The sequence below is a fragment of the Pristiophorus japonicus genome, chromosome 8 (assembly GCF_044704955.1).
Source record: "Pristiophorus japonicus isolate sPriJap1 chromosome 8, sPriJap1.hap1, whole genome shotgun sequence".
NCBI classification, from domain to species: domain Eukaryota; kingdom Metazoa; phylum Chordata; class Chondrichthyes; family Pristiophoridae; genus Pristiophorus; species Pristiophorus japonicus.
In genome coordinates, this window is record NC_091984.1 from 225870397 (window position 1) to 225893329 (window position 22933).

The window sequence follows — 22933 nt, forward strand, 5'->3', positions numbered from 1 at the left end:
CGGAGATTAGAGTTACTTTCATATGTCGCTCAGACATCAGTCCTGCCCCAACCTCAGAATACCATGGTGAACCTCCTACATTACACAGTATTACACAGTATTTACAGCACAGAACCAGGCCACTCGGCTCAACAGGTTCATGCCAGTGTTTAAGCTCCACTTGCATCTCCTCTCACCCTTCTTCATCTAACCCCCATCACTATATCCTTCAATCCCTTTCTCCTTCATGTGTTTATCGAGCTGCCCCTTGAATGCATCTATGCTATTCGCCTCAACTACTTGTGGCAGCGAGTTCCACATTCTATCCACTCTCTGGGTGAAGAAGTTTCTCCTGAATTCCCTATTGGATTTATTAGTGACTGTCTTATATTGATGGCCCTAGTTCTGCTGGGACAGGGCATTGGTGATGGAATTTGGGGTGGAGCCCAGATCTGGCAGGGTCCCATCCCCTTTCAGCTCCATCTGAAATCCTGGCGTTTCCAGGGGCCAGGTCCATAATATGTCTGAACACAAAAGGGCAAGCATGTTATAATAGAATGTGAATGAGGAAAATACATCATCCTGGCAAAGGTGGACGCCATGGATGCCTGTTAGTCCCTGACAATGTCCTGTGTTGTTGAGGCTATGGGTGGCAAGACACAGGAATTCCAAAATTCTTGGGCATGATTTTCAGTTCAATATATAACAACATAAGGACATAGAAATAGGAGCAGGAGTAGGCCATACGGCACCTCGAGCTTGCTCCGCCATTTAATACGATCATGGCTGATCCGATCATGGTCTCAGCTCCACTTCCCTGCCCGCTCCCCATAACCCCTTATTCCCTTATCGGTTAAGAAACTGTCTATCTCTGTCTTAAAATTATTCAATGACCCAGCTTCCAAAACTCTCTGAGACAGCGAATTCCACAGATTTACAACCCACTGAGAGAAGAAATTCCTCCTCATGTCAGTTGGGCAGCCCTTTATTCTAAGATTATGCCCCCTATTTCTAGTCTCCCCTATCAGTGGAAACATCCTCTCTGCATCCACCTTGTCAAGCCTCCTCATAATCTTATACGTTTCGATAAGATCACCTCTCATTCTTCTGAATTCCAATGAGTAGAGGCCCAACCTACTCAACCTTTCCTCATAAGTCAGCCCCCTCATCTTCGGAATCAACCTAGTTAACCTTCTCTGAACTGCCTCAAAAGCAAGTATATCCTTTCGAATATATGGAAACCAAAACTGCACTCAGTATTCCAGGTGTGGCCTCACCAATACCCCGTATAGCTGTAGCAAGACTTCTCTGCTTTTAGACTCCATCCCCTTTGCAATATAAAGGCCAAGATGCCGAGTGACTGAATTGCATTGCCTATACCAGCAGAAGAAAGCAGGAGTAACTTTTTAGCTAATTTATTGGCCCAGAAATTGCGGTCGGAGGCTTCCCGCGGGTGAATGACTCCGACCTTAGAAATTTCTACGAAAGTACCTGGTGGTCCCGGAGATTGGGAGACTTGTGGTCCTAGAGCACTACGCAAATGCCAGCATAGAGGCCCATATATCCCAGGAGAGCATGAGTATCAGTATATGGCCCAACCTATCAGGGTATGGGGATCCCCTTCATACTTGTGAGTTCTGTATGTACTTATCTTATTTAACAGGATTTTAAATGTTTAAATTATTTAAAAATATATATTTTTCCCTACTTTAAAAGCAGGCCTTACATGTGCTTTTATCAGTCGCAAGAATTTGCAGAATATTTGCAGCCCAACTCTCTCTGCCCATGGAGGCCCTTCAGTTTCGGATGTGGTGGATCAGTCAAGAGGATCTTTGACAGATCGCAAGTTCCGGGTTTAGGTGCATGCGCTTCGCATACCCTAAACCCGGAACTTGTAGGGCCCTCTATGGGCACATGTGCACCTCGTACACACCCGTAGTGGCCGCAAATCTCGGCCCATGATGAACAGTCCGAGTCCTACAGGCCCGATGGTGCTGTGGCACTTTGCTTCAGCAAAAGTCCTTCTCTGTACCTGCCCTTCCCGGGTGATCACTCCAGTTGGCCCACATCATAGAATTATAGAATAGTTACAGCACAGCAGGAGGCCATTCAGCCCATGATCTTCAATGCTCCTTTACCTATGTATTTAATTTTTATCCCTGACCATTTTTAAAGCTGGGAATACACAAGTTGATCTTCAAAATGAAGTAATGGAGCTAGATATCTGGGAGCACCAACTGTAATTTGTTGTTCTTTCATCGCATTAGATCTGTTCATTAATCTTCGTGTTTCATATTAATTTGTGCCCATGAAATTGAGGTTTCCATCCTCTTGCTGGCCCCTCGGTCACGTTGAACCCAATGAAATACAATCATTAAAATAGTTAAAGGTCCTCTTGTTTCAGCGTCCTGCTAGACTTTGAGTTAAGCTTCGAACCACATATTCATTCCATCACCAGCACTTCCTTGTTCCACCTTCGAAATAACACCCACCTCCGACTCTAGTCATGGAAATTCACCTTTTAATAGTAAGATTTTAAATGGAATAGAAGAGCAGGGTGGGGGGGGGGGGGGGCTTGGTGTGTTATAGATAGATATTTGGACTCTAGGAGAATCGAGGGATATGGAGATCGGGTGGGAAAGTGGAGTTGAGGTCAATGATCAGCCAGGATCTTATTGAATGGTGGAGCAGGCTCGAGGGGCCATCTGGCCTCCTACTGCCCCTATTTCTTATGGTCTTATGTTGGTGTGCAGATACCCAGGTTATTAAAAGTAGCAGCACAACTAGGTTAGACCATATTAAGACAATCCTAGGCTTTACATATAAATATATAGAATACAAGAGAAAGGATCTAATGCTGAATTTATACAAAACCAGGGTTGGAGTTTATGTACAGTTTAGGACATTCCATTATAAAAGCAATGGGAAAGGGGCAGGACTGATTCACTAGGATGTTGCCAGACCAGAATTACAGTTACACATTTGCCTCTAGATCCAACGAGGTTTAGGGAGGACCCGATGGAGGTCTTCAAGATTAGGAAGCTACTGAGAAAGCCATACAAATAATGTTTCTGTGGCCTAGTTTGCAGTGTACATGGTCTTCCTGTAGAAATGCCATCTATTTTCCAGCGAGCTTAGGCATACGCTGGCAAGAACCAAGACTTGGGGGTTCGCTCGTCTGAAAGAATACTGTTGGTGTTTTACTATCTAAAACTGTGCCGATTGCCATGACCGAGCACCAGTAAGGTGCCAACCAATTAGAGTGTGGCTAGTGAGTTTACCGGGAGTTGAGCAGGAAGAATCTCAACTCCCAGTGATAGGGTTAACCCTTTCAGGTCCAAGTACTGAGCCCGTCTGACTGTCCAGTTACCAGCAGCGCCCTGCAGTACTGTAGACCCACTCGGCTCCAGTATTGGATGACAGAGTCTGCTACAAAGGCTTTGACTGTGTTCCGGCTTTCCGTCGCCAGGCAGATCATCTTGGAGCAAACTAAAAGCCAAAGAGATTTTATTTACCTTTCCACCCCGCCCCGCTCCCCACCGCCCCGCTCCCGAAAGTGGATTTTTTTGTGTAGTTCCTAACAAGGCGTTTTTTTTATGTGACTAGGAGGAGGTCGGTGCATTGCGCAAGAAGTTGGAGAAATCTGACCGGGAACGCAAGGAGATCAGAGAGAACGCTGACCTACTCGAGGGCAAGGCAAGCTCGCTTTTAGTTACTCGTTTGTTACTGTGTATTTTCCACACTTTGTTCGGCGTGAGCCTGATGGGCAAGTGACCTTTTCTCACTCCAGACTTTATGTTCCGATCTTTTTTCATTTATTCATTATTTCTATAATCAATCAGCTGATAGAAGGGTTAGCTGAATACGCCAGGAATGTAGGCTATGAATATATCATCCATACTGCCGTGGTGAGTCCTGGTTTTTGGAACGTCTTGATCCCTTTCTGGCTTATAAAACACCGAGAAAAAGGACATAGGTAGTCAATCAGGTTTTTAAAGCGAAAGCTGTGAAGGTTTTTGCCAAGATATCGGCGCTCCTCTAATTCTGCCCTCCTGAGCACCCCTGATTATAATCACTTAACCATTGGTGGCCGAGCCTTCTGTTGCCTGGGCCCCAAGCTCTGGAACTCCCTGCCTAAACCTCTCTACCTCTCTTTCCTCCTTCAGGACGCTCCTTCGAACCTACCTCTTTGACCAAGCTTTTGGTCACCTGTGCTGATATCTACTTATGTGTATCGGTGTCAAATTGTTTTATCTCATAATACACCTGTGAGGTGCTTGGGACGTTTCACTCTGTTAAAGGCGCGATATAAATACAAGTTGTTGTTGTTGTAGATTTAGGCCGATGTGAGTCAACGCCTGTAAAAGTAAGATGCTCGGGCCATTTAAGGAGGCCACTGATGCCACTGATCCTGAGACGGTATCGACAGCAGACCGTAAACGTGTAACAAGCATTCTGTTGAAGAAAGCAGAAATTCTGCTTGTAGACCAAAAGGAGATTGCCCATATTCCCCAATGGAGATAGACCTTGAGTTAGCTTCATTAGCTGCATGTAATATTCTTCCTTTATTCGTCATGCTCAACAGAACAAATGTAATCTTTTGTGTTTCTTATCCTATCTAATCCCTGGTGAGAATGCATCTTTAGCTGTATTTTCTTTAGAAATTCATTCTCGGGATGTGGGCATTGCTGACAAGGCCGGCATTTATTGCCCATCCCTAATTGCCCCTTGAGAAGGTGGTGGTGAGCCGTCTTCTTGAACCGCTGCAGTCCGTGTGGTGAAGGTGCTCCCACTGTGCCGTTAGGGAGGGAGATCCAGGATTTTGACCCAGCGGCGGTGAAGGAACGGCGATATACTTCCAAGTCAGGATGGTGTGTGACTTGGAGGGGAACTGGGAGGTGGTGGTGTTCCCATGCGCCTGCTGCCCTTGTCCTTCTAGGTGGTAGAGGTCGTGGGTTTTGGAGGTGCTGCCGAAGGAGCGGCGAGAGATCGTGGCGGAGGCGCGACAGATGAGGGTACGGGGCCCAGATGAGCCGAAGGCCCAGGGGCAGCACGGGCCAGCCCACACTGCGATATGTGTGCGCAATAGGTCCGTGCAGCAGAGCAGGTCTCCGGTCGTCCTGCTTAACCCTTGCCTCTGGAAAAAGGCCAAGCTCTGTCAAGCCCGTGTGGTAGCTGATTTGCAACGGTCACCGCATGTTCAAAAAATCCACGCACAGGCATCTTCCACCACCTCAATTGGAGCTCAGGACTGGAATATCAGGTCCTTCATTGAAACATCTGTGAACTCTGGTGGAAGCAAGTCATCCTCGTTCGAGGGACTGCCTATGATGATGATGTGTATTCAATCCTTTGCTCGGGTTTATTTACACCCCTTTCTCTGTGGTGACTCCCGTTTTGAGCAGCTGTGCCCTCATCAGGTTGCCCTGGTCTGTTTTGGCCATCGGGAAACTCTGGAGATTTGATCCCCGATCATAGAGTTCCTCAAAGACGCTTTTATACTTCCTGGGGCTTTTGTTCCTGTTTGGGGGGAGGCGGGGGCAGAAACTGCTTCAAGCGCTCTTTACATTTCTGTTGGGGACGGGTCTCAGTCGACGCACTCAGTTCTCCCGCCTAATATGGAGACCCAAATTGCAAATGTGCAGGATCAGATCCACACGCTGACCTTGGTGGAACAGGAAGCTTTAACCAGACAGCGGATTTGTAGACAAATGGGTTTGCAGTGTGCTGTACTCTTGGAGTATAAAAGTGCCTGAAGTGAACACTTGCTGGGTAGATTTGGCATGGATTGAACAGTTATGATAAACAGTCGGGAGAATGGGGAATAAATTAATAGGACGTGCGATGTACATAAAACCTTCCAGTTCTCGCTCTCCCAGGTGGTCCACATTTAAACCATCGCACAGCAGATGCATTTTGTATTAAGCTGCTTTTGTTGGTGTTTGCAGAAGCTGGAAGCCCGATTCCCAGCAGCAAACCTCTTAATTGTCTCCTTGAGCAACAGTGGTAATTGGACCATGTTCCAGACTCTCAAATAATCATCACTGCGTTTCAAAATATGAATGATTGAACAGGGCTTGCTCCCAATTGCATCAAAGAGGTGTCTATATTGATTAGAAAGGTGAACTCGCCCGTGATAATCTATCCTCCAGTAGTTTTCGATTGTCCTGCTCGGTGTGTGATGTATGATTCTGGGAGCCATGAAGGGAACCTGTGTGGAATTTGCAACTAAGGGGGATATTAGTCATTGCAAAAGGACAATAAAGTTTCACGCTGATGCACAAAAGTTCCTAAAAGCAACATAAAACGATTTTGAACCTAACTCTTGAGGGTGGAAATATCAGAATAATGAAATGACAAACCCAGCAACTGAAACACTTTACTTCCAAACAGAAGGACCATTGGGGAGAGGGGGGGGGGGGTATTTTTCAGGGGTCAGTGGGTGCAATTGGTGGCGGGTCGGGTGGGGGGAACATTTTTTTTGACAGCGGGTTGGGACCCCGCCATCAACCCACCGCCACACACCTTTCCCAGATGTCGGATCTGTCAACGCTCAGCAGACCCAACAAGCAGCGGCGGGGGAGGCAATTCAGGTCCCTCATCATCATCATCATCATCACAGGCAGTCCCTCGGAGGTCCCTCATCGTCATCATCATCACAGGAAGTCCCTCGGAGGTCCCTCATCGTCATCATCATCACAGGAAGTCCCTCGGAGGTCCCTCATCCTCATCATCATCATCACAGGCAGTCCCTCAGAGCTCACTCATTGTTATAGGCAGTCGCTCGGAGGTCACTCATCGTCACAGACAGTCCCTCGGAGGTCACTCATCATCATAGGCAGTCCCTCGGAGGTAAATCATCATCACAGGCAGTCCCTCAGAGGTCACTCATCGTCACAGGCAGTCCCTCAGAGGTCACTCATCATCACAGGCAGTCCCTCGGAGGTAAATCATCATCACAGGCAGTCCCTCAGAGGTCACTCATCGTCATAGGCAGTCCCTCGGAGGTAAATCATCATCACAGGCAGTCCCTCGGAGGTAAATCATCATCACAGGCAGTCCCTCGGAGGTCACTCATCATCACAGGCAGTCCCTCGGAGGTCACTCATCATCACAGGCAGTCCCTCAGAGGTCACTCATCATCACAGACAGTCCCTCGGAGGTCACTCATCATCATAGGCAGTCCCTCAGAGGTCACACATCATCACAGGCAGTCCCTCAGAGGTCACTCATCATCACAGGCAGTCCCTCAGAGGTCACACATCATCACAGGAAGTCCCTCGGAGGTCACTCATCATCACAGGCAGTCCCTCAGAGGTCACTCATCATCACAGACAGTCCCTCGGAGGTCACTCATCATCATAGGCAGTCCCTCGGAGGTCACTCATCATCATAGGCAGTCCCTCGGAGGTAAATCATCATCACAGGCAGTCCCTCAGAGGTCACTCATCATCACAGGCAGTCCCTCAGAGGTCACTCATCATCACAGGCAGTCCCTCAGAGGTCACTCATCATCACAGACAGTCCCTCGGAGGTCACTCATCATCATAGGCAGTCCCTCAGAGGTCACACATCATCACAGGCAGTCCCTCAGAGGTCACTCATCATCACAGGCAGTCCCTCAGAGGTCACACATCATCACAGGCAGTCCCTCGGAGGTCACTCATCATCACAGGCAGTCCCTCAGAGGTCACTCATCATCACAGACAGTCCCTCGGAGGTCACTCATCATCATAGGCAGTCCCTCGGAGGTCACTCATCATCATAGGCAGTCCCTCGGAGGTAAATCATCATCACAGGCAGTCCCTCAGAGGTCACTCATCATCACAGGCAGTCCCTCAGAGGTCACTCATCATCACAGGCAGTCCCTCAGAGGTCACTCATCATCACAGACAGTCCCTCGGAGGTCACTCATCATCATAGACAGTCCCTCGGAGGTAAATCATCATCACAGGCAGTCCCTCAGAGGTCACTCATCGTCATAGGCAGTCCCTCGGAGGTAAATCATCATCACAGGCAGTCCCTCAGAGGTCACTCATCATCACTCATCATCACAGGCAGTCCCTCAGAGGTCACTCATCATCACTCATCATCACAGGCAGGGTCTCGAAGCGAGGATGACTTGCTTCCACGCCAAAAAAGGATGAGTTCACAGGTGTTTCAATGAAGGACCTAATATCCCAGGTCCTGAACTATATCCTGAAGGGTGGAAGATGCCTGTGCGTGGATTTTTTTTAACGTGTGGTGGCCGTTGCACGCCAGCCACCACACGGGCTTGACCGAGCTAGGTCTTGGTCCAGTGGCAAGAGTTAACCAAGATGACTGGAGACGTGTTTTGCTGCACGGACCTGGTGTACACACATATTGCGGTGTGGGCTGGGCCCGTGCTGCCCCTGGGCCCTCGCTTCTGCTGGGCTCCGAACTCACGCCTCTCCAGGGCCCCGATCACCTCCCTCTACAATCTCTCACCGCTCCTTCGCCCTGACCTCGCTGCTCCTGCTGTACCTGCCCACGCTCCAATCACCCGACCTGGACCTTGATGATATCCCTCTTTGCTGCCGTCACCCCCCTGCACCAGTTCACGTTGTACCTTGCCGTGGTACACCGCCGCACTGCCCATGGCTGCTGCTCGCCATTCCTTTTATGGCCCCGACCTACCGCTGATGGTCTCTCTCAGGTTGGAGCCGCCACGCACGGAGATCACTATGAACTTGTTAACAGACCATTCAGAACTATTTTCAGCTCACCTTCAGAGCTTACCAGGTCAACCATGGGGTCCACGCTGCTTGGGGATCACGTCAGGTAAGCAGGTCGTGAGTTGTGTGACCATGAAATCATCTCTTTACTTGACAGCTGCAAATGTGCTATAAAAGCTCCCATCTCACAGTTGTTCACTTTCCAAACTCTGAAGCTGTTGCTTGCTGCATTTGGAAGACAGATTGAACTTTATGCAGGTTGTAAGTGTTTAGAGTAAACTTTGTATCCTGTATCACCTCATTGGAATAACCATCTCTCACCATTGACAGATCGCTTCTGTCATCTCAAGTTCAGCTGCCATCTATTACATCAGCATTGGTGCCCTTGAAACTATCTCACCTTGGTCCTCAGAATCCCACCACGATCAGCCCCAACATCAGTAGCACCAGTCACACCAGCAGACCAACAACAACACCAACCTTCTTGCAATCAACTAATGCTGCACAGGGCATCAGCACCCGACCACATTGCTGCCCGGGACGCCAGCGATGGCCTCACCATGGTCAGATTTACTTCATTTGATGCTGTATCCCTGGCTGCCACATGATGCGCCAGATTGGCACCACCCCACACCAAGATCATAAAGCATCCCTACAATGTCCAAGCCATTCCTTTGCAGGGGGTACCGTTATGTCTCTCCATTCACTGCAACTCACTAATCCACTTCCAAAGGTGCACACAGATCTGTTCAAGAACGCAAAGTGTTGAATATAAAGGTTTCAATGTTTGACACCACATTAACCAGAAATTTTACATGAATATTGCATAAGACACTCAAGTGCCTACCCTTGTGTGCTGTTAGTTGGTTTGATTGGATAAGGATGAGGGTGAATGTGAGGGGTAGCTAGTGAGACGGGGAAGTGATAATGTAGATAGAGAGGGATGGGTGGAGGTGCAAGGTATGTTAATGTGAGTAAGGATGTGCATGAGTAGGGTAGGGAAGGCCGAGTGATGGGGATGTGATGAATGGAACAGCAGGATGAGATTGAGTGTGACTTTGCAGTAACGTTTCGTGATCTACTGAGATCATTGGAAGGTTTGCGCCACTGCAGCCTGGTCCTCCTGACCACATTGCTGCTTGTGTCCTCCTGCGCAATGTGCAACCAGGCAGTGTTGGTCTCCTGCGCAGGTCTCTTCCGCCCATTGGAAGGGAAGAGAACCTCCTTGAGTGCTGTGACTCCCTCCATAAGCATCTGGAGGGAGTCATGGGAGAGCCTGGGTGCAGTCATGCACCTTTGCGATCATTGTCCATGTTTGCAGCACCTCAATGCTGTAGAACACTGACAGCACAACTGTCAAACTAAATTTGCGCACAGTCCCTCGAAGGAAACCGGCTGATGACGCGTCATCAAATGACGTCATCAGATCCGCTTCCTTCAATTGGCTGGAAAACGCATGGGGAAAATCATTTTGGACAGCAGACTGGAGCCGACAGCGAGGCTGGGACCCACCATGTTGGAGAAATCACGGCCCATGTGTTTGACCCCACCACCCCAGTGCAGTTCATTACTTATTGGTTTTATTGAGTATTTATATATATTTGGCTAAGACATTGGCTTGAATTAAGTAAAGGAAGTGAGATGTTTCATCTTAGGAGAAGGAAAGACAAATTGGTATTTTTTGACCCTGCGAAAATGCCACCTTTTTCAGACCACTCGCATGTATTGCCATAGAATTGGCTTCAGTAGCTTACCTTTTGCTTTAGTGCTGCTGCTACTACCTACCACCTACTGATGAATCGATGACTATGGGGCACGCGAGGAACATTAAAAAAGTATATGACCAGAAAGACTCTCCATCCACCTGGCCAGTTGTGTGACTGCTTGTTGATACAATTAACGAGGGACATCCGAGTTGATTTTAACCCTGTTCGCCTGGTGGAAGCCAATTGCACGGGGAGTTAAAATGGACCATGGGACTAACCTGGACCAATCCAAGCACTGGTTGTGATCTTAACCTGCTCTTCTGAGCAGGCGAGAGGAAGCCAGTAGGGTTCATCTTTCAATGCACAGATTGGGCTCAGATGAAGTCATCGGGGCCTGACTGCCATTTTAGCCAGAAGCCTGCGCGGGGAAGCCATTGTGACCTGGTGGGAAGAGGCCCAGAAATATCTGTGGATTAAAAAATATATATTTTTAATTTAATTTCTTTGTGGGCCAGGGCCGTGCCCCACAAGGAGATCTTCAGGCCCTCCATCCTGGGCTTTCCACCCCCTCCCCTGACCGCACGACCCTTCTCACCCTCTCACCTGACCCCATGGCCCTTCCCACTCCTTCTCCTGACACCATGGTCCTTCCCACTCCTTCTCCTGATGCCATGGTCCTTCCCACCTCTTCTCCTGACCCCATGGCACGTCCCACCCCCTCCTCTGACCCCATGGCCCTTCCAGCCCCCTCTCCCGACCGCACGGCCCTTCCCACCCCCTTCCCTGACCCCATGACCCTTCCCACCTTCTTCCCTGACCCCATGACCCTTATTACCCCCTCCCCCGACTGCATGACCCTCCAAACCTGAGCGCAGTGATCGTTCCTTCAGGACCTCGGTGGCCAGACCAAGATCCCAGCGTTGCCCTTGCTTGCCGCCGGGTTCATGTGGGAGACTGACGGGGCCTATGCTCTGGTGATTGGCTATACGCCTCAGCCCCTGCCCACACGAACCTTGGCCTCCTGTTATAATCGGCCGCATGGTGTTAGTGCAGGGAAAACATGGTAAGTAAGTTTGGCTAAATCAGGAGCAGCCACTTGGAGTGAACCTATTCCAGGTCATTCTTTCCCAGGTCTTTAAAACTTGCATTGCCCCCATGGAATCATAGAAATTTACAGCACCGTAGGAGGCCATTTCGGCCTATGCTTAACCAGAAGCCAATGTAGGAAGACCATCAAGTACCATTTGGGCCGAATGGCCTGTTTCTGTGCTATAATTTCTATGTAATTCTGTGTAACATTCCTGTACTTTTGCTCACTCCTCTCTTGGTTCTTGTTGGGGCTTGGGTGCACTAGTATCATGCACCCATCACGAATCCTAAATGATCATTCCTCATATGTCAGCCTAGACAGGAGTGATGGCGAGCTATTCAGCTTCCTACCAGGAGTCACTGGGTAGTGATCAGGAGCAGACACCTGCTTCATGTTTGGCCCCCTCTCCCCCGCCCAATAACCCAGGGTACAGGACCAGGAGCACTGGGACCGAGCTTCGATACCACCCTGGCTAAGATCAACTAACTCAGGACAGACCAGGGATCAGACTGGAACTTTTCCTGGTCTTTAAGGCTCAGCTACTCAATGGACGGGGCAATCACCAACAAATCCAACAGTGAAGTAACCAAATATGGACCTTTAATGTGCCCCAAATATTTCCCCCTTACTTCCACAGGAATTCATGAGACTGCCTATGATGATGATGATGATGACCCCATAATGCAAAGATGTCCACAGAGAGTGTCTCTGTTGCTGTAGGTGGCGGAGCCTGTAGAGCTTCTTTAATTTGCAGCAGAATTCCACGAGATAATTACAGATGAGGGAAGACATTCCGTCCATCTTCATTCAGCCATCTACAGTGACCCTATTGCAGCGTTCAATTGGTCCTTAACCGATTGCAGGGTTTTCACCCCCACTGCCCTATCTGCAAGTCCATTCCACATATTGATTACTGTTTGTGCGTGGAAAAGAGATTCCTGATCTCCGTCCTAAATCTATCGTTTGCTAGTTTGGGCCTGTGTCCTCTTGTCCTGTTCTTGCAATTTACTTTAAATTAAATCTTCAGCATTTTATTTTCATGCTGTGTACTCTTCTGTGTAATTCCATAAAATCACCTTTTCATCATCCCCATTCAATAACCCACGTCATAACCCACACCTCTGACGCCAGAGATCAGTGCAAATGAAGATGGAAGAAGAATGCGGAAATGTGTCTGTAATCTTTGGAACTTTTCAAAATGGTACCTGCACATTTACCAGTTCATCCACTAGGCTCACAACTGCATACCTCACCGTGGATCCCCTGAACCCAACTGGCTGGGGTTTTATTGAGTCTTGTGAACATCACGTGACTGGCTAAGCCACTTACAATGCAACAGCTCTACAAACCTGGGAGCATACTCACAGGCGCATACATCACAGTACCTGTGGTAGTTATGTAAGGGGCTGTAATGTTTAAACATCGGAAGCTTGGCTGTACTGAGTTATTTAACAGTGTCCGCCTCTTTGGGTTGTTACCTGTCTCAAAATATAAACATTAGGAGGGAGGGTGGGAAAATGGGTGCCTTTACGCCCCGGGGAGCGCTAATGGGGTTGGAAACGGCTTTGAGACCTGGCGCAGCACTGATATCGACCCCTGCCATATTGAGCGAGAGTTTAGCGGTGGCGTTGCACCCTGATCAGCTCCGCCCGGAGATTGTGACGTCGTCGCCGTGAGCATCGCCACGGTAGCTCCCCGGATCCGAAATTGACTACTGCCCCCTGTAGCATCACCGGGCGAAAACACCGGCAGCTGCAGGAGGCGCGGATCGGGTGGATCGGGCGGCCGGGCGCTATGGGGCCGATGATTGAAGGCGAGGTAAGTATAAAAAAAAAACCTTTCTTTTTGTTGTTTTATTTCGCAGGTTCCTGCCCGCGATCGTTCAGCCCGCGATCTGCTTTGGTGCCAGGCTGAATGCGCGGGTTTGCCACTGCCTTGGTGCTCCAGGTAGAGCCTTTTAATTTGCAGAGCCTGCAGTGTTGGCCCGTCCCTTTAAGGGAGGGGAGGAGCCTTTGACCCAGTGTGCAGCGCTGCTGAGCTCTCCGCCCGGCCTGCTGCAGGTAACGCTCCAAGAAGGAAGTGGAGCGCTTGATTCACCGCTCCACTTACTTCCTGGAGTTGCAAACAGCGAATATTTTAGAAGTTTGAAACCCTTGGCTCCTGGTGCTAACTTTCCAAACTTTCATAAATTTGCACCCCAAATGGGGCGACGGTGGCTTTCTCCCCCGCGCACACGAGAGAGGGCTGATTCATTCTCCGAGTGTAGCAAATGAAATGGAGTCGAGCTGTTACACTCAGCCTTGGCTCAGTGAGTAACAGTGTGGTGCGGTGATGGCCTGTTGGTGGGAGACCCCAGTGGTCAGGGGACTACAATTGGCCTTGTTGTCACTGGACGATGGAAAGTAATAAATCAGCCTCGGTTCCCCCTGCAGGTTGCTAAGCAAAAGACCCCCCTCTCTACCCACCGGAGAGTACGCGAGTGTGTGGGCGTCAGTTGAAGATGTGACTGGGCTCAGTTGTGATGAGCCCATGTCGGGTAGCCTGTGAACCCTCACTATGTCGGCTCACACAATTCATTGGCCAGCTGGATGAGGTAGTGAGCATGTGTAGAACTGTACTCCAGCAAGAGTCAGGGGGCCAGAAATTGCCCTCCGTCCCAAATGGGGCGGAAAGTTGGAATTAAATGAATATTCTCCGCCCGAATCCTTAGAGCGCAGAATCGAGGGAAATTGGCCTCTTTAACTTTTGCAAATCGTCGGGTTGGCTGAGGGGCGGAAGTGGGTCAGGACCGGCCGAGGGGAGACGGGGGGGGGGGTGGTGGGGGCTGCAGTGTCATCAGTGCGACGCAGACGTGCCGTGTCACGCTAACGTGGACCAATGTCCCTCTTCTTCAGCTAAAGGGGAGGGCCACTGCGAGCTCTGCAGCCACTTTAGTGGCGTCCACTGGGCCACCAGGGAGGGCTTCGGCTGTCGGGGGCGTGGGCACCAAGCCGTGGCCACTCCGCTCCTGCAGGGCAATTTCCCTCACGGGGCGGAAACCTGTGTCCGCTGCCCCCAGCCCGGGACAATTTCCGATGGGTCGTACCATCCACCTGCCCCCAGTTGGAAAGGCCTTACCTGCCCATTACAGGTGCTAATGGTCCTTAAAGAGGAGGGGCAATTTCGGCCCCAGCATCTCCAGGAGAGATGGGAATGAGTTTCGGGGAAGTACACACATCCCTGTAATTGTATTGAAGTGCAGTAAAGACAGGAACAGTACTTGTATATGATGTGTTGGATTTAGGACTTATTAGGAGGGCTATTTGATGAGAACTGTTGCAGCCTTGGTAAGGATGCACAGACAGACTATCAATAAAAGCTGCATTAACATAAGTTCTCCCTGCTCATTGGATTTGGTATTAATTCTTCAGATAGCTTGACATTTACGAAATGATGCAGTTCCTGGCTTAAATGCCGGGTGGTTGAGAGCACTGGAGAAATCCAGTCTGAGGAGAGCTTATGTTGTCAAAACATTGTTACTCAAATGTTGAACTTGGTTCTTGTTATGTCCCGAATAAAATAATGTAGACGTGAGTAAGTGTGACCTTAGTCTCTTTATTCTAACTCCAGAGTGCTGGTACAGCATGGGAGTCCTGCTTATATACAGTGCTCCCAAGGGATGCTGGGATCCCTTGGGACTCCAACAGGTACGCCCTCTGGTGGCGGTATCTTACTGGTTACATAGGGTTGCATAAATAACATCACTCCCTCCCAAAGTCAATAGTACACTTATTTACAGGGTGAGACGATCTAGGGCTTTTTGCTCCCTAGTCGATCGTCTCGGTACAAACACAGGTGCAGGTGAGTTGGTTGGGCCTTCGCTGGACTGCTGCACAGCTGGCCTTGCTGGGCTGCTGGGGATGATGAATTCAGCTTCGTGGGAAACCGTGATGTCAGTTGCCACTTGTGTGTGTGTCGGGGGGTCGAAGTTGATGGTGTCCTCTTCAGGTTGCTCATGGCTGTCTGTGAATCGCAGTTTGGTTTGGGTCAAATGCTTTCTGCAAGTTAGTCCATTTGCGAGTTTGACCTGAAACACCCTACTCCCTTCTTTGGCTATGACAGTGCCAGCAAGATATTTGGGACCATGTCCATAGTTGAGTACAAAAACAGGGTCATTGACTTCAATATCGCGTGACAAGTTTGCGCGATCATGGCACATGCTTTGTTGATGCTGTCTGCCCTCGACGTGATCATGGAGATCAGTGTGGACGAGAGAGAGCCTTGTTTTGAGCACCCTTTTCATGAGCAGCTCGGCTGGGGGAGCGAGTGGGGTCTGGTGCGGTAACTGAGCAGGTCTCTGGACAGGCAGGTCTGCAGGGAGCCTTCCGACATGCATTTCAAGCTTTGCTTGATGGTTTGGACTGCCCGTTCTGCCTGACCGTTGGATGCGGGCTTGAACGAGGCAGATGTGTTGGGCTTGATCCCATTGCGGGGCATGAGTTTCTTGAATTCAGCACTGGTGAAGCACAGCCCATTGTCGCTGACAGAGACATCAGGCAGGCCGTGCGTGGCGAACATGGCTCGTAGGTTTTCGATGGTGGCAGTGGACGTGCTTACACACTCAATCCATTTTGAATAAGCATCCACAACAACCAAGAACATTTTGCCTAGAAACAGGCCAGCAAAGTCAACGTGGATCCTAGACCACGGTTTGGATTGCCATGACCACAAACTTAGCGGTGTCTCCCTGGGTGCATTTCTCAGTTGAGAGCAAGTGTTGCATTGGCGCTCGCAAGACTCCAAATCTGAGTCGATGCCGGGCCACCACACATGGGATCAGGCTATAGCTTTCATCATTACTATGTCTGGGTGGGTAATGTGTAGGTCGTGTATGAATGTTTCCCTGCCTTTCTTAGGCAAAACCACGCGATTAACTCACAAAATGCCTGTATGGACATTTCATCTTTGCGCCGCTGGAACGGCTTGATCTCTTCATACATCTCCGCTGGGACGCTGGACCAGCTCCCATGGAGGACACAGTTTTTTTTACAAGGGACAGTAAAGGATCCTGGCTGGTCCAGGTCCTGATCTGGCGGGCCGTAACGGGTGACTTTTCGTTTTCAAATGCATCCATAACCAAGAGAAAGTCTGCAGGTTGTGCCATTTCCACCCAAGTGGTGGGCAATGGTAGCCGACTGAGGGCATCAGCGCAGTTCTCTGTGCCCGGCCTGTGGCGAATTACATAGTTATATGCAGACAGCGTGAGTGCCCATCTTTGGATGCGAGCAGAGGCATTGGTATTGATACCTTTGCTCTCTGAGAATAGCGATATGAGCGGCTTATGGTCAGTTTCTAACTCCAACTTAAGCCCAAACAGATACTGATGCATTTTTTTTACCCCGTAAACGCATGCCAGAGCTTCTTTTTCAATCATGCTGAAGACCCTTTCAGCCTTGGACAAACTCCTGGACGCATAAGCGACCGGTTGCAATGTTCCCGATTCGTGCTTGTTGTAACACACACCCGACCCCGTATGAAGACGCATCGCAAGCTAACACTAAACGTTTACAAGGATCATACAGGGCAAGCAGTTTGTTGGGACATAACAGACTTCGGGCTTTCTAAAAAGCTGTCTCTTGTGATTTCCCCCATACCCAGTCATCTCCCTTGCGTAGCAACATGTGTAGAGGTTCTAGCAAGGTGCTTAACCCGGGTAGGAAATTACCAAAATAGTTGAGGAGTCCCAAGAACGACCGCAGCTCTGTCACGTTCTGTGGTCTCGGCGCGTTCTTGATGGCCTCCGTCTTGGTGTCGGTGGGTCTGATGTCGTCCGCCGCGATTCTTCTCCCTAAGAACTTGACCTCTGACGCCAGGAAAACACACTTCGAGCATTTCAACCTGAGCCCCCATGATCTAGCTGACTTAGAACCTCTTCCAGGTTCAATGGTGTCCCGACCTGTGACCAGTATGTCATCCAGGAAAACCACGGTGAGCAGAACTGACTTTAGCAGACTCTCCATGTTCCTTTGAAAAATAGCTGTAGCTGATGGAATCCCAAACGGGCATCTATTGTCGATGAACAGACCTTTGCGCGTGTTGATGCAGGTGAGGCCTTTTGAAGATTCCGCCAGCTCCTGCGTCATGCAGGCCGAGGTCAGGTCCAGCTTGGTGAATGTCTTTCCTCCAGCCAGGGTCGCAAATAGGTCGTCTGCCTTGGGTAACGGGTTCTGGCCCTGCAGCGAGAAACGGTTAATCGTTACTTTATAGTCCCCGCAAATCCCGTGCCACCGCCCTTGAGAATCGAAACAATCGGACTGGCCCACTCGTTGAACTCCAGTGGCGCGATGATGCCTTCTCGTTGCAGCCTGTCTAGCTTGATCTCCACTTTCTCTCGCATCATATATGGCACCGCCCTTGCCTTATGTGGATGTGTCGTGTACTGGGAACCAAGTGGATCTGCACCTTCGCTGCCGAGAAACTTCCGATGCCTGGCTCAAACAACGACGGAAACTTGCTCAGAACCTGGGCACATGAGGCGTCGTCGACCGACAAAAGCGCTCGGATGTCGTCCCAGTTCCAGCGAATTTTTCCCAGCCGGCTTCTGCCGAAGAGTGTGGGGCCATCTCCTGGTACTATCCATAGTGCTAGTTTGTGCACTGCTCCATCAAAGGAAACTTTTACTGCTGTGCTGCCAATTGCAGGGATCAGCTCTTTAGTGTAAGATCTCAGCTTGGTGTGAATGGGGCTCAGCTTGGGCCCGTGTTCCTTGTTGCACCACAGCCTGTCGAAGGCCTTTTTGCTCATGATGGACTGACTCGCATCTATGTCCAATTCCATGGATACTGGAAATCCGTTCAGTTCCAACTTTTAACATGATCGGTGGACATTTCGTGGTGAAGGTGTGTACCCCGTACACTTCTGCCTCCTCGGTTTGAGTCTCTAGTTCAGTTTGATCCACCATGGATCGGTCTTCCTCTGCAATGTGGTGGTTTGCAGGGTTTGCAGCTCGTCTGCACACTCGCTGGAGGTGTCCCATTGTTCCACAGCCTTTGCACGCATAGTGTTTGAAGCGGCATTAATGGGCTCGATGATCACCTCCGCAGTGCCAACAAGGTGTCAATTGCCTCGCTTAACGCTTGATGGCGGACTCTGAGTCATCTGAGGTCGTGCAGCTGCAGACGTGTATGTTCTGCCATATACATTCCTGCCTGAAAATGACATTACTTTGTGTACAGTACTTGCCGAAACATCATTATGCTGCGAAATTTGTTTGGTGTTATCGCTGGTGGACATAAATGCCTGGGCTATCATTATGGCTTTGCTCAGGTTCGGTGTTTCAACAGTCAGTAGTTTGCGAAGGATAACCTCATGGCCAATGCCAAGCACAAAAAAATCTCTTGGCATTTGCTCCGGGAATCCATCGCATTCGCAATGTCCTGCAAGGCGCCTTAGTTCGGCGACGTAGCTCGCCACTATCCTGGCCTTCAGACCGTTGACATGTGTAAAATCGATACCTTGCCATCAGAACGCCCTCCTTCGGATTTAGGTGCTCCCGGACCAGCGTACACAGTTCTTCATACGATTTGGTTGCTGGTTTCACTGGAGCAAGAAGATTCTTCATGAGGCCATAGGTTGTTGCCCCGCAGACGGTGAGGAGGATCGCCCTTCGTTTGGCAATGTTCACACTCCTCTTTGTGCTCAAATCCCTGGAGGGGACAACCCACAACCCAAGAGTCAGCTGTGGCTCAGTGGGTAGCACACTCACCTCTGGGTCAGAAGGTTGTGGGTTTAAGGGACTAGTGCACATCAAATCTAGGCTGACAATCCCAATGCAGTGCTGAGGGAGTGCCGCACTGTCGGAGGTGCCTGTCTTTCAGATGAGACGTTAAACAGAGGCCCCGTCTGCCCTCTCAGATGCACGTAAAAGATCCCCTGGCACTATTTTGCAGAAGAGCAGGGGAGTTATCCCTGGTGTCCTGGCCAATATCTATTGCTCAATCAACAGAACAAAAACAGTCTATCTGGTTGTTATCTCATTGCTGTTTCTGGGAGCTTGCTGTGTGCAAATTGGTTGCCACATTTCCTACCTTCCAACAGTGACTACACTCCAAAAGTACTTCATTGGCTGTAAAGTGCTTTGAGATGTCCAGTAGTCGTGAAAGGCGCTATATAAATGTAAATCTTTCTTTTTTATGACTCAGAGGCGAGAGTGCTACCAACTGAGCCATTGGCTAACACAAAGTTACCTCTTAAAACATGCACTTTTTTTTCTTCTTAATTACTCTTTTTTAAAAGGAAGTTGTGGTATGTATGTTATTATGTATATTTTCTTGAGTGCCAGTGCTGGATGATTCCAATCCAAGGGTCTCTCTGTCCTCGGCTCCGTGACTTGTGCTGCTATTGGTCTTCTATTCCCCCCCACCACTGATCTGAAGTGGACCAAACCCCTCTCCTTCATTGAAGCCTTCCCATCAGTGAGGGAGAGGGGCACACTTGCAGAGAAACCCGTTCGACCTGTGAGCCGCTCTGGAAGCATTTCCCATCCTTGCTCGTTCTAACACAGCGTTGACCAGAGCTTGAACCTTGGATATCCTGGAGCTGGACGTCTCAGCTCTGTAGGTGGGCATTTCACCTCCTGACTGAGCGATCGGTAAAATATATTTCACCGACTCCCATTTGTCCCCTAAATGAGCACGTCAACAAAATGAAAGACGCTCAATATCCATTTTACATCAATTTGAAAAGCTTCAATCAGCCAACCGATGAACTCTGTATACTGAGGCTTATTAAGAGATAAATGGATAAGTCATAAAATTGTAATGGAATAATGATTTGGTGGCATATCATGAAACAGGGGACAACAGGCTTTTTTATGAATCTCAATGCGGCAATAAATAATGTTGCAGGGCGTTTTATGTTGTAGGTTCTTAGAGGTCTGATTAAATTAGTTGGCACGCAGTTCCTCCTATTTCAGTATAAAACCTGTCAAAGCATCCATTATTAACATCAGGAGATAACACACACATAGCAGGGGAAAGAATTACTAGTATATTTTCTTCAAACAGTTTTATCTGTTGCAGTCAGCCTGGCTCTGATGGAATGCTGCTATGAATAACTGGCATGGTTTTATTCTATTCCTACCGGAATAATGAGCATTATGGAGATTAATACCAGCGTGCAGAATCTGGGGCTCGGTTTCAATATTCCGGAGTAGTATGTAAGGGGATGTTGAAAGAGTAGAACAATGGGATCTCCATGCTGCCAGGTTGCACTAAAGGCTGACATTTGCTGACTATTTGCTTGTTTCTTTGATTCATTACGGGTCCTTTCATCCCTCATTGTTAGCAATGCTGCGACAGGCCGCTGCATCGCTGAACTATTCCCTCTCCATCTTCTGAGTTCCAACTTCTCCTTTCCGCCTCCCCCCCCGGTATCCTCGCTGTGTCGAAATCAAGTTCTGTAAGCGCGTGTCCTGCTCCAACTTGCTGCTCACGGTTTCTCCAAACGCTGAAAGACCTTGTGGGGGAGGGTGCGGGAAATTGGGTGGTAGGTTTTTTTTGTAAGGCGCTAATGTCGGGCGGTGGACAAATTTCGCGGCCGGGAAATGGTTAGCGACGGCAAAATTCAGCAGCTGCGGCCTGAGCGTGGAGCGGAGCACTGAGGGAGGCGTTCCACACTCCTCTCAGGGCGCTATGCTGGGTGAGCAACCGAAGACCCCCGTGCTAAAGGGCCGGCTTCGGAGCGCCCCTGAGAGAGGCCTCCTGCAACAAAAAATCAGAACAAAAAAAACACTCCTTCTATATTACTCACCCCAAATAAAGTTAAACCGCAAAAAGGAGAAAAAAAAACCAATCACACTGAGCTCTTGCAGACATTCCTTCCCTCACCGCCGCCGGGATAACTCTGCACACCAGCTTTCTCTGGCGAGGGCACGACGGGTTTAGCACAAAACAAATTTTGAAGCGGGTCGATACCGGAGGTGGGGGGGTTGCACACCAGCACACTGAATTTGCCGAGCGGCGCGAATGCTGGCACTCGCGGCTGCAAACCCTTTAGCGCCCCATGAGGGGGCGCTCTCCAACCGAATTTCGAGCCCCTTGTGTCCTTCCTCCTACATGCTACAGCGCATGTCGACTAAGCATTCTGTCTAGATTGACGTCTATAATATAGTTCCACCTAGTGGAGTACTGTGGTAATGCAGCCTCTGCTGTTTACAACGTATAATAAAGGAACGGAGCCATCTTGGAGTTCTGTGTGTGTTGTGAGGTCGTACAGAATATACTGCAGCATTGCCTTCTCGCCTATTCTTTTTGATCTTGGCTGTGTCCCACACTCTGTGCCTTGGTTCTTCAACTAGCTTTATCAATCTGAAAAAATAGCAAAAAGGCACATCTGGTGCATCACGAGTAGTCACTAAATGCATTTTCACAGAATACGGGGTTTAATACATGTACCTGCTTGCTGGCGGGTAATTCTCGTTATTGAGACAAAATTAATCCGTCTAATGGGTGAGATATATTCAATTGCCACTAAGGTCTGGTACATAGGAACAGGAGTAGGCCTGTTCCGCCCTTCAATGAGATCACGGCTGAGCTGTGACCTAACTCCATATACCCAACTTTGCCCCATATTCCCTAAGACCTATGGTTAACAAAAAACTATCAATCTCAACTTTAAAATTAACAATTGACACAGCATCATCTGCCATTTGAGAGTTCCAAACTTCTACACCCATAAGCATATAAACTGGGGATAGCAAGCTGGTGAAGCTAAGAGTTTGATTAATGTGTTGACAGTCCACATAATTGGTTATTAGTAATGTATATCCAAACTGTAATAGAGCTTCCCCTAGTGGACTAGAGCTCCACCTACCGTGGTAATACAACTACTGATGTAAATACTATAAAGGGGTCATGTGGGAAGTCACATGATGACAGTTTCAGAGCCATCTTGTGTGTAACATAGAAAATAGGTGCAGGAGTAGGCCATTTGGCCCTTCGAGCCTGCACCGCCATTCAATAAGATCATGGCTGATCATTCCCTCGGTACCCCTTTCCTGCTTTCTTTCCATACCCCTTGATCCCCTTAGCCTTAAGGGCCATATCTAACTCCCTCTTGAATATATCCAATGAACTGGCATCAACAACTCTCTGCGGCAGGGAATTCCATAGGTTAACAACTCTCTGAGTGAAGAAGTTTCTCCTCATCTCAGTCCGAAATGGTCTACCCCTTATCCTAAGACTATGTCCCCTGGTTCTGGACTTCCCCAACATCGGGAACATTCTTCCTGCATCTAACCTGTCCAGTACCGTCAGAATCTGATACGTTTCTATGAGATCCCCTCTCATCCTTCTGAGCTCCAGTGAATAAAGGCCCAGTTGATCCAGTCTCTCCTCATATGACAGTCCAGCCATCCCTGGAATCAGTCTGGTGAACCTTCGCTGCACTCCCTCAATAGCAAGAACGTCCTTCCTCAGATTAGG

General features: G+C 49.1%; 1 protein-coding gene across 7 annotated transcripts in view; it reads left to right on the top strand.

Annotated features, from left to right (window-relative positions):
- Positions 1-22933, top strand: part of LOC139269044 (unconventional myosin-XVIIIb-like) — a 452517-nt gene that overhangs the window by 248656 nt on the left and 180928 nt on the right. For all 7 annotated transcript variants that reach the window (XM_070888021.1, XM_070888023.1, XM_070888024.1 and 4 more), the window contains one exon: positions 3586-3675. In XM_070888021.1, coding sequence (XP_070744122.1) covers positions 3586-3675 — 90 coding nt within the window. The remainder of the gene's footprint in view (positions 1-3585; positions 3676-22933) is intronic.